At 32.5% G+C, this 12,844-nt stretch overlaps 1 protein-coding gene across 2 annotated transcripts in view; it reads right to left on the bottom strand.

The window, feature by feature from the left end:
* Window positions 1-11,200, bottom strand: part of LOC134721402 (protein-glutamine gamma-glutamyltransferase K-like) — an 88,676-nt gene extending 77,476 nt beyond the window's left edge. Inside the window, exons 1-2 of one of the 2 annotated variants that reach the window (XM_063584381.1) lie at window positions 11,054-11,200; window positions 6,901-7,106 (exon numbers count right to left, since the gene is read on the bottom strand). In XM_063584381.1, coding sequence (XP_063440451.1) covers window positions 6,901-7,106; window positions 11,054-11,094 — 247 coding nt within the window. In that variant the 5' untranslated portion in view covers window positions 11,095-11,200. The remainder of the gene's footprint in view (window positions 1-6,900; window positions 7,107-11,053) is intronic. The other variant, XM_063584382.1, reaches the window with a different exon arrangement.
* Between the last annotated feature and the right edge of the window lie 1,644 nt (window positions 11,201-12,844).

The following is a 12,844-nucleotide window of genomic DNA, read 5'->3' as shown; positions in this document are numbered from 1 at the left end:
TTGTCATTATGTAAACTAAATGTTATATATCAAGTCAATATCTTGAAGTATGACAAAACAAAAAAGTTTAAAACTGATTATTTAAGTGAATTTGTCCAATGACCATAACTCTGCACATTATCAGACCGGCACCAAATTCAAACTTGATCTGTAACTTGTCATGATAAATCAATACAACAAATATCAAATCAATATCTACAAGCATTACGAAAAAAGTGTGGAAAACTGATTTGCCGTACTGAGTGACAGACAGACGGAGTGCAAACCTTAGGTCCCCGTCGGCTTCGTCGGTAGGGGACTAATAAAAATCATTCTGTATCAAAGAGATCTGGAAGTAAAGCTAAAAGTACTCAACTCGGTGATTAAAATCATGACGTTCAACACTCGGTGGTTGTACTTCATGTAAATTTACATACAGCATTGCCATATATAGTACAGGTAGACACGATAGTGTGCAATACCTAGAAAACACAGTACAGAAGATTAATGCAGAAAAAAAATCAACTTATTCTTGCATGGAACTATAAATAAGCAGATCGCTATTCATTCAAAGACATATCAGAAGCCATGATTGAATAAGAGAATATTCATACCTTAACTTATGAGTATATGAAGCAAAAAGATTTGGGTACAATACCATAAACATAAAAGCTGGATGCGAAAAACCGCTTCTATCAAAACAAATTATGTAGCAGAAATCATCATAAACTTATGATTGCATTTATTACTGGTGTAAAAGTTAGAGATGAAATTAGTATATTGTTCGTCGACTTTTTGATTTAAAGTAAACTAAGTGATCCATAATGTAAGCAGATATTTATCAACACTTCGTCCATAATCTTAAACAAACTTGATGCATACGATCTTTCAAAAACTGATTTCCTGATATCTTAACATTATGAAGAACCCATAATGAATAGGTGAACCCAATGGTTGTATATGTACGTAATCGGATTCAAAGAGGGATAACTAATAAAATTGAGAATGGAAATGGGGAATGTGTCAAAGAGACAACAACCCGACCGTATTTGTTTTTGTTCAACAAACACCAGGAGCAATAACTTGTTTTCGTATTATATGCAGACATAGACATAATAAATAATTATCTTATCTTTCTCTTGTTCTAAAAAGAGCAAATAGTTTTGATAAACAGGATTGTTGTCATTATTTCAAATTTTAGAAAATGTTTTATAGTAATATGAATTTGAAATGAAATCTTAATTGAGTCTATATTTCTGTCATCAAATTGATAACTTATCACAGCTTTTGTAAGGCAACTAGTGAATCGCTTTACTATCATGTCTTTTTCTGTTTTAATTGCCAAAACTTGATTTTTTTGCTGATTAATGATAACATTTGTATGCTAATAACCTTAACACTTAGGTATTGTCTATCATCATTCGAGTTGTGAGATTCGGTTACACTTTCGTATTCTTTGAACTTCGATTTGATACGTGAACGAAAAAAGTACAGAGTGTTGCCAAACTAGTTAAAAAGACATTTGTTTTCTTTTGTGTGCCTTCACTGGCGTTTATGTTTGAGTACAAAACATCAATGATTCATCTAACCAAAGAGTCCATTAAGGAAATTTTAAAGGGTATCGTGCGGTTTTTAACAAGTTTCTTTATCACATGGGAAATGAAAGGGGAAACGAACTAACTGTTTTAAAACGTCATTTTAGGGTTACAACTCGAATTAGGGATCGTCAGACGATTTCAATATATTTACTCTTTTATTGCCGTTGTTTTGCTAATCATTTTTGCTATTTTAAGATTATATCTATCTATTGTAGTTTTTCAGATATTATGAAAATGCAAAATAATCATTTTAAAATAGGTACCAGGCTTATAATTTGATACGGCAGACCCGCTTTTCGTCATCATAAGATTCATCAGTGACGCTCAGATTAATATCGTCCTTAATGGGCAATTCCTACAATAAAGGATCGTCACACTATTTTAACAACAACATTGATTTGTAGAACATGTCTTGCTGATCATCTTTGGTGGTTTAATTAAGTTTCTATCTATCAAGCATAATTTCTCAGATAAAAAATATAATTGTCGTTAAAGGGCAATAACTCTAATGAGTCTTTTGTAATTTTCATGATAACTTATGTGTTTTTCTGTAAAGGGTAAAATTCGTCATTTAAAGGTAATAACTCCTAAAGAAGTTATCTGACTATTTTGACGTAAATGAACAAAAGGTAAGTCTCATCCTAAACATTTTTTCTATATTCTTCACGACTTACACCAAGTGATGAAGACAAAATGGAGTTAAAATTTGGGCAGGAGAACTAAAACGAATAATAATTCAGTCTTTTTCTTTACTTCTTTCAAATTCCACCAAAAAAAAACCTTGATGGGGTTCTAAAATAAAGCAGCGACAAGAAAATGTGGCCCCGTTAAGTTTGTTGGTCATCGTCGCTCAACCCTTTCCTCCTTATATTCACCATCAGTGTATTCTCAAAAGAAGACATACAAAATGCAAAAAAAATATAGTTCAAAAGTAAAATCACAAAAATACTGAACTCAGAGGAAAAGCAATACGGAAAGTCCATAATCACATGGCAAAATCAAATAACAAAACGCATCAAAAACGAATAGACAAGAACTGTCATACTCCTGGCTTGGTACAGGCATTTTCAAATGTAGAAAATTGTGGATTAAACCTGGTTCTATAGCGCTACTCCTCTCTCTTTAATAACAGTCTCATCAAATTCCGTTATATTTACATGATGCGTTAAATAAACAGTCACAATTAATAAAATAGTCAAAATATGGGTACATCAGCCATCATCGCATAACAATTTTAAAAGGGACAATTTAACAGAACATAAAAACATCTATCTACGAACACATGGATTGACTTGAGTGTCTGACGTCATAACATTTGTATACCTCACTGAAATTTGTCGTTCAATGTACATACAAACAGTTTTAAAATTCACATAGGCAATGTAAGCATACAGAGTTAAAAAATCAAAAGTTTGTAAGAACAAATTACAGAAATAGACCGAGATTTAAATTAGTCCAAAATTTATGAGAATCCAAAAATAGTTAATTCCACTACGCGATTGAATGAGTTTGACGTTTGTGGTTCAACGTATATAGAAATTCATAATAGAAATATATCATAATGACATATAATAGACCAAAATAATACTGACGGGATCTTTAAAAGTACAGAGTCACGTAATAAGAACAAAAGAAATACAAAACAAAACACCAAAAAATGAAAGCCAATACACACACATTGACGAGATGTATAAGTACCGAGCCACGTCAAACGGATATCACATAAAACCATTCAACAGTAAAAGTAATATTAATAATAGAACAAAGACAAATGAAAGAACAGTAAAACATGTTGTTAAGATGATAAACAACATCAGTACGCAGAATCTATACATCAAGACCATCGTGTATTATTTGAGAAGTTGATACGGAATATTTATCAACAAGGTCTTGGTACCTTCCGATGAACTTTTTTAGAAAAAGGACGAGACGTTCTTTGACATACCCCTGGTTCATCAACTTTCTACTCAGACACTGATGACGTTTTACAAAGTCTGAGTAGGAGCTGCAAGCTCTTGAATATCGAATAAGTTGGGAAATATATATCCCATATGCAGGTGAAGTTGGTATGTGTCTACTAAGGTGGGGGAAATTTATAATTTCAAAATTAAAATCGTCCCGTTTGTCATAGATTCAGGTACTGAGATGACTGTGTAAGTCAAATTCGAGATATAAGTCTAAAAATGAGGCGGAGGAAGCGGTGTTTGTTGTTTCTTTAATCTCTAGTTCTGGGGGATATATCAATGAAACCCAATCAGAAAATTTCGGATTGTTTATGGAAAGAACATCATCAATATATCTGAAAGTGAAATTAAATAATCTGGCTTCTTTGATCCTCTTGTTTTTGACAAGTGTCTGGAGAAACTCCGATTCATATGAAAATAAGAAGACACACTTATTTATATGATATCGGGTTATTAGATACAAAACACAAGAACAAACAAACAATCATAATAAAAAAGATTAAACCGTATCAAAGTGTTCTAGAAGTCGATATAACAGTACTCATCCCGGTGATAAGCAACAGTGACATCCTAAATTTATATCGGTAGATGTAATTCAAGGGATATTGCATACAACAACGCCATGAATAGTACAGAACGATGCAATATTATACACTGCCAGAAAACACTGTACAGAAATTCAATACAACATAAACAACATGTTACTCTTGCTTGAAACTATATATTAGCGAATCGCTATTCATCCCAAAACATACAACGCCTTATCTTTATAAATGCAGTGATTGAACAACCAAATAGTATTAATACCTTTATCAATTAGTCTTTAAAGCAAAAAGATCTATAGGACAATACCTAAACATTATAGATAATATAAACATAATAGCTACTTGCAAAATACAACTTCTTTCAAAATCATTCTATAGATGAAATCGACACAAGTTTATATAATCATTATGGTATCCCTGTTGTAAAAGTTTATAAGTGATGAAAATATAACGCTCATTAACTTTTAATAAGTTACTGTATATTACATTTTAACTATAACTGTATGCAAATGAAACCTTTAAGTAAAATGCACTGGTGTCTAATTTTCACATATAAATTATGCTCAAAGTAAACTAAGTGATCCACAATGTAAACAGATCTATGTTTACACTTCGTCCATAATCTTAAACAAACTTGAAGCATACGATCTTTCAAAAACAGAATCTAATATCTTACAAATAACACTATAGAAAACCATAAATAATAGGTAAACGAGTTGGTTGGCACATTATAGTCTTCAAAGAGGGATAATAAATTGTTTTGTTGAACAAAAATCAGGATTAACAACTTGTTTTTTTATAACCTTAACACTTAGGTGTTGTCTTTAATCTTTCGAGTTGTGGTATTTTGTTACGTTTGCGTATTCTTTTTTACTTTAATCTTTAATTAGATAAGTGAGAGAAAAAAGTTAAGAGTGTTGCCGACCTATTAAGAAAGAAATGTATTTTCCTCTATGCGCCCTCACCGAATAATATATATTAGAACAAATACCAATGATATATCTCAACAAAGGGCCATTATAGACATTTCAAGACCATCTTACGGTTTTCAACAACTTTCCATATGGCGTGTGAGCCGTGGTTAAAAAGGAATATTTCCCTACATTCTTTTAAATATTAGCATGAAAATAAAGGAGGACACTATAACTATCTTTTAGTCTATTGTGTCTCTAGAAAAGATCCCCTATCCCCACTTTTCATACTGCTTTTTGCTACTGTGCTATATGTCAAACCTCATATCGTTCAAAGTTTAGAGAGACATTTATGTCAAAAACTTAACTCAGTACTTAAAAGTACAAATTTGAGAAGTTCTGAATTTTGGGAAGTATTATAACTTTAAGTCCAATTGACACCAAACTGTTAAAAGATAAGCATAGGCAAACAGTCATGTTGACTTGGCACAGGCACATTATTAACATATTGTGCCATGTACTATATATATATAAATGAATAGTGTGCCTACGGAATCTTGAACTGAATCAATGAAACGACTATATCTTACAAGATTTAAATTATTTTCAAGTTCATTTAACACAAAACCTGAAGTCAATGTTGAATATAAACTACAGTTATTTTTACCTTTACAAGTCATGAATAATAATTTCAAAGATGCGGAAATATGACATTGCAACTAAAGCCAGTATATATTTCAAATCCATTAATAATCACTTAATAACGTAGATTTTGCTTTTATCAAAATACCAATTAAGAATTGATACATAACATGTTATGGAGTTTCAGATTTCGAAAGAAACACAAGTAAAACCTTGTATATCATTGCAATTATACCGTGTATACGTCATGTCATGTACGTCTCACTGAAAAAAGGCGAAAGTTGTTGATTGACCATTTCTCGGCCATCTATTCAAACTATAATGATTGATGCTACAAAACCTTTTTGAAAGATTGAAAGTAAGACTTTATGGCGTAGGTTCAATTTCACTTTAATTAATTTTAACATCCATTCCAAACATTCCTCTCAGTATTATAAATCTGAACTCAGCGTATGGTAGCTTCAGGTGTGTTCTTTGAAGTTCTGACAACAATATGCCATAATTCTAAATATTTGATAAAAATATAAAAGCTTATAGACAGTTGAAAACTGCAATTTTGAAAGTTTTTGGCAAATTTTCAGAATTAATCCCCCAATAACAGGAATGACATTCTAACCCAGAACTATTATTAGAACAAAATAACAACCTAAGAATTGTCTTTATAACATGGTGAAATATTTCAATTTCAAATGTCCTTCAATGCTTTAAACTAAAACTTACAAAAAAATACAATTGTTTATACTTTATCTAAACAGTGATGTGTACAGCCGAATTAAATTTTCATTTTAGCTGTATTCGTGGAAATATTTTTCGGAAATCTTTCATGTAAGCATATTTTTATTCTTGTATCATATTTGATACAATTGAATTTGAACTCTAAAAAATGAACCCTTATGTGAGGTAAATATAATGGATAATGGCAATATATCTCATTGCATAACTACGCAGCAGTGCAATCAAAAGCCATACCTCTTTGAAGAGTTGAACAGCAGCGCAATTAAGATCAAACAATAACTTGAAAAGCTGTAGCTTGCGGAGGATTGAATGGATAATTACAGTACATATTAAAAAGATGTGGACGTTAAATGTTGTAATAAGTTGCTGAATAAGTAGGTGAAAAGAAAAAAAGAAAACCAAAGTATTAAAAAGAAAAATTGAAAATAAATAAAAATATGGTAACAACATCTTCTCCATTTCGACCCTCCTGCAGTATTAAGCTCATTCTGTAAGCGTCAAATCAAATCATTTCAGTTTCTCCTACCTGATGTAGCTCTCTCAAATTTGATGACGTTCTTTTTACCTTCTTTTCCATCCGTTTCCTGTCTGAATGCTGTGAGACCATCTTCTCCTTCCGCCAAGTCAGCGTCACTCACTTCATAGACGGATCGTCTTCCGGTTAAGACACCACCAAGTAAATGACTCCGTATATTTCCATAAAAAGATGTCAAACGGTGTGATATGGTGGTCCTAAGGGGGGAATAAAAAGCATATAGATTTGAGCACATTATTATTTAAAACAAGTATGTCAAATCTTACTTTGATTAACAGTATCGCTGATTCATGCGTGTTCTTTAAAGTTCTGACACTAGTATGGCTACTTTTAAACAGATGAAATTAAAGACAGTCCAGAACGGGTGTTATTTTTCTAAAAACAGAATTAGATAATTTTGAGTATTTAAAAAGAAAAAAATATATAAAAGAGCATGTCTTACAAAAGCCAAAACGTTTGAAGTTAACTTGGTATAGGAAGATGTGGTGTGAGTGCCAATGAGACAGCTCTCCATCCAAATAACAATTTATAAAAGTAAACCATTATAGGTAAATGTACAGCCTTCAACACGGAGCCTTGGCTCACACCGAACAACAAACTATAAAGGGCCCCAAAATTACTAGTGTAAAACCATTAAAACAGAAAATCAACGGTCTAATCTATACACTTTCTTTCTGATTCGCATTATGTTGTTATGGAAAATTACATTCTACAAAGCATTTTTTTACAAAAAGAAGTTAATTCACAGTTTTGACAATAAAATGCCCTCAACAGTAGCGCTTTGTTTGATTTTATAGAAATATATACTAAAAGTGTCGGTAGGTATTCAAACAAACAAAAAATTATAACAAACAAAAATTCCGATTTCCAAGGCTTCTAGTATATACATGTAGCTCTTGAAAATTTGAATTCCAGTAGGATTTGACAATTTTAACTGTGCGATTCTATGAGCAAACAAATACGATATCGATGGTATTTTTACATAAAGTATAGTTGTTAAATACGACTCGGTCGATATAGAGTTGTACAGACTTTCTTGTTTGAGCCGTTTTTTGGACGTCCAGATAACGATTGTTTTGTTTTGTTTGAATCTTTAGTTTTGCTTGTTTTGTCTAGTACTTTTGCTGTTTGATTCCTTCATTATTTACATATAGACATGTACATTCCTTTTCTTCGCAATCTAGAAGTTCAATCTGTAGACATTCAAGTGATAACAAATTATTGTTTAAGCTAGACGTACACAATTGAATACACTATAAGTTTGCCTGTTTCCTAAATAAAGTTCCATTGTGAAATGAACACTATCTCACAGATATAACTGCTCATAGTGAAGAGCACTCTAATACAGGATATTTTAATTGTCTGTGTATGTTTTTTTAATGTTGCTTTGACACTATCTAGTCTTCTTGTGGTCTTATCGTAATTATCACACTGTCTGTAATCACTGCTTCCTGTAAATCACTTAAAATATTAGAAACCAATCAGCTTAGCTTAGAGAACATTTAAATGTGAGAAACTTATCTTCTGCTTTATCATTAACCTGTTTGAAAATGGGATTTATCAAAAAAAAACTCGGCATACTTATGAAGTAAGAACAAATTTACCAATGAAACCTAAACGTATTTCCCAAAATTGACGTCCACATTTAAACATATCAATTCAAACGACTATTTATATCATTGAAAGACTTTTTATTTCCATTTTCCCGACTTTGCACGATCGCTTTTAATTTACAACTGAAAGAGCGGGGAAGGTTGAACTTCAGTTAGAAATAGTTTGTTTCACGGAACCACAAGCCAGTAACTTTGAGAATCTTAGTGATACCGGTTTTTTTTAATACGAAAGGAGCACAATAGATTTTGAATATAGCAGAGACATATACTACAGTATAATAATTATATGTTTCTGAATAAGGTGCAGAGATATAAACTTGAAAATGGAAATGGAGAATGTGTCAAAGAAAAAACAACTCGGCCATATAACAGACAACAGCAGAAGGTCACCAATAGGTCTTCAATGCAGCGTGAAACTCCCGCACCCGTAGGCGCCCTTCAGCTGGCCCCTAAACAAATATATACTTGTTCAGTGACAATGGACGTCATACTTAACTCCGAAGATACACAAGAAACTAAAATTAAAAATCCTAGCACCACCTGCATACGCAGAATATATCTCTCACTTGATACCATGTCCCATTATAATTGTGGGTTGATGCTTACCAGAAAGCTATTTAACCAACAGTTCAAAATAGTCAAGTGGAAGTCATTTTTTTCTTAAGTTTTATAAAAGCCTTTTTGACCATAGTGGAATAACTAGGTTACATGTGACCTCGAAAATGCTGAAATACCAACGGTCTAATCTATATTTTATAAATAAAAAAACAAGAATGTGTCCAAAGTACACGGATGCCCCACTGGCACTATCATTTTCCATGTTCCATCGACCGTGAAATTGGGTCAAAAGTCTGATTTGGCTTTAAAATTAGAAAGATCATACCATAAGCAGCAAGTGTACTAAGTTTCAAGTTGATTGGACTTCAGCTTCATCAAAAACTACCTTGACCAAAATCTTTAACCTGAAACTCCCATTTTCATTGTCTATGTTCAATTGACCGTGAAATTGGGGTCAAAAGTCTAATTTGGCTTTAAAATTAGAAAGATCATATCATAAGCAACAAGTGTACTAAGTTTCTAGTTGATTGGACTTCAGCTTCATCAAAAACTACCTTGACCAAAAACTTTAACCTGCGGACGAACGAACGAACGAACGGTACGACGAACGAACGGAGCCACAGACCAGAAAACATAATGCCCCTCTACTATCGTAGGTGGGGCATAAAAACAAAAACAAAAACACACACACACACACACGAGAAACGAGAAACACTAATGAACCACATCGACAATCACTGAACATCATGTTCCTATAAACAAATAATACAAAAAAGGAAACATACACTGAACGAATAAATGAGGCTAAGAATTTTGGGGGGACAAGATGAAAACATTTTTTTCTTTCAATGTTAACTTACAAATAGTGGCAGCTAAGGGTGAAACAAACAATTTTTTTTTTCTCAGGGTCAAAAACAAATTATTTTTTTCTCCAAAAACTAGAAACAAACTTTTTTTTCCCAAAAAGCATAGCCCCCCCCCCCCCCCCCCCCAGAAAATCAAATGGTTGCTGCCTAAATACAAAATTAAGTTATACTTCCAACGAATACTACTAGCGATACAGGAGCACACAAGTAAGTATGGCTTTTATTGCATGATTCGTGTTCTATCGTACAGAACATGCATGACATATTTGACACTGGACGTTAAAACACCAATACATAATTAATCGTGTTTTTTATAATTTTTATCGTTTTCAATTTTGAAATGTGATTTGTCTTTTTTGTCGTTGGTTGTCTGAACTTCTTTTCCATATTGAGTTTTACTTACCATATACATTTAACATACAGTTGTATGTCAACATACATATGATAATGTAAATTATATTAAGATTTGAAATATCTGATATAAAGAAAGAATGGGTTGGATAAATGATGAACCGTAACATACATGACATAAGGGAAAACAAGTCGAAATATATATCCCTTTTCGCCATTGCGTATTGGTTCATTTCTGTATTTTCATTGTAGAAACGAAAACACTGAAGGTCAGAAATATTGCTTTTGCCTTTAAGGTAAAATATTGAAATACCCCAACATTGTAAAACGAAAACACTGAAGGTCAGAAATATCGCTGTCACCTTTAAGGTAAAAATATTGAAATACCCCAACATGTCCATCCAATGGCAATTCAAGTTGTTTGTCTCTAGTCCCTGTTTACTCAATTTTAAAATACTCGTATATGACAGGACCGTGAGAGCACCACACTCTTTCTAAATTTTAACAACATTTCAATCCAGAGAAAACATTCATGATTGCAGCTGGAATGTGTTATCGCTGACAATACGAATTGGTTAATATTCTGAAAGCTCTGTTATTTAAATAATAAACATGATAGATGACTCCGAGATATGACTATCCTTAATGTATGTGTGACGACAGTACAATAGTGCACACACAGCAGTTATTTGCATTAATTTTAATATAAGGATTAAATAATATGTATATATCAATTAACAAACATATCAGACTCACCTTGGTTCAGGTGTGACTTCGTATTTTTCTTTGTGCATCATTTTGACTATATCCAAAAGTTAAAGAGTTTAGTAATTTAGCTTTCTACATATCAGTGCGCGTGCAGAAATTATTTACCATCTGCTATCAAGGTCAAGGGTAGAAACGAAGCACTGTATGTCTAATTAGAATAGATATTTACTATTATGATACATCTTTGTGTTCTCGCCTAGAAAATTACACATAGTGTTTTCTTAAAAAAAATAGACGTTCAGAAATAATTTCAATATATTGTGTATTTATGCAACTAACGCAAGGAGATTTGGGGGCTAATCATCCGCTCATCCGTTGCTGTTATTTTAAATGTTCGTTCGTTTGATGCCGTTATTTTTACTCGACTGCAAAATTAATTAATGTATATTGGAATCTGGAAAACGGCCAAAAGATAAGTCATAAAATCATATTAAAGATAAAGGCAGGGCTCGAGAGATTAGGTAACCGTTATTAACAGATTAAGTACTGATTTTACATTCCTTTACAAATACACTGACTACGAGAAGAAGTTCCCTTGAGGAATCAACGTCTTTGTTTTGTAATAGTAACACTAATGATGATGATGATAGTCAAAAGACGAACCATCAATCTTCCTCGTTAACTCCGATAAATAGTTACATCACTCTTGATAGAGGAGTTCCACATTTTGTCTATAACTGCAGTCTATTCTTTTGATTGATTGATTGATTGATTGATTGATTGATTGATTGATTGATTGATTGATTGATTGATTGATCAGGAGAACAAAGACAACAACAATTGAATTCAAGCAGTAATGTTCAAACAAGTGGTCGACTTTGAAAAAAACAGCAACTTTCACGGCCAGTAGATTGAGAAATATTTCCTTGCAACAGACCACTAACGGACCATAATTGAGTTGTTGCAAGGAGTGTTAACATACAAATAGCATTGTCTTTTCTTAACAGGGGCCTTGGATTTACCGTCTGCAGTCTAATCGATCTGGCTCGGTATTTGTCACTTTGAGATTAAGAAGTCTGAACAGTAATAAAATCATTGTTCCATTGCTTTTTGAGTGTTTTGTAGGAAAAAAATTTCATGGATGGATACCCCAAATCCTATCGTTTCTGGCACTTATAACCTCAGTTACCTTTTATGTTAACTCCTTTTGTTAACATATGTGATAAATTGTCTGCATCAATAGTTTTGAAAATTCTAAATTATATCTGCCATTGTGTACAGGCGTATTTTTTTTCTTCCATATCTATAATACTAAAATTACGAAGTCCAATTTTTCAGCCGTCATCACGTAAACACGACGAATCAAAGAATTCAACTTTATATATCACTAATATAGTACAAAAGTATAGATTGAAAATTACACCTGTCCAGGCCCTTTTGTTTTCCACGTAATTAATATTGCCAATAATTAAGAAGTTCCGGGTCGAGTCCGATACCGATACCAATAGTATATTCACCTGTTACCTATTACCTAATCTGTACGTTCCGCATCTGACAGGCGCACCACCAAACAGTGTATTCAACGTTAATATGCTATATACAATGTACACGGGTCATAATCACAGGGTTGACACTACTAAATAGTCAAATAGCTACCTATTGTAGTATTTTAATCAGTAAGACTTTCTAAGATAACAAGACTAAAAATGAGGAACAGTTTTCAATTTGTTAGTGGGCATACATGACGTAAAACAGCGAATCAAAGAATTCATCTTTTTTTATAACTAATATATAGGACAATGTTGTTGATTAAAAAATACTCCATTCCAGGACCTTTTG

Source organism: Mytilus trossulus, chromosome 6 (assembly GCF_036588685.1).
Source record: "Mytilus trossulus isolate FHL-02 chromosome 6, PNRI_Mtr1.1.1.hap1, whole genome shotgun sequence".
In the NCBI taxonomy this organism is placed as follows: Eukaryota; Metazoa; Mollusca; class Bivalvia; order Mytilida; family Mytilidae; genus Mytilus; species Mytilus trossulus.
Note: the sequence above shows the minus strand (reverse complement) of the source record. Positions and strands in the feature narration are given on the sequence as shown.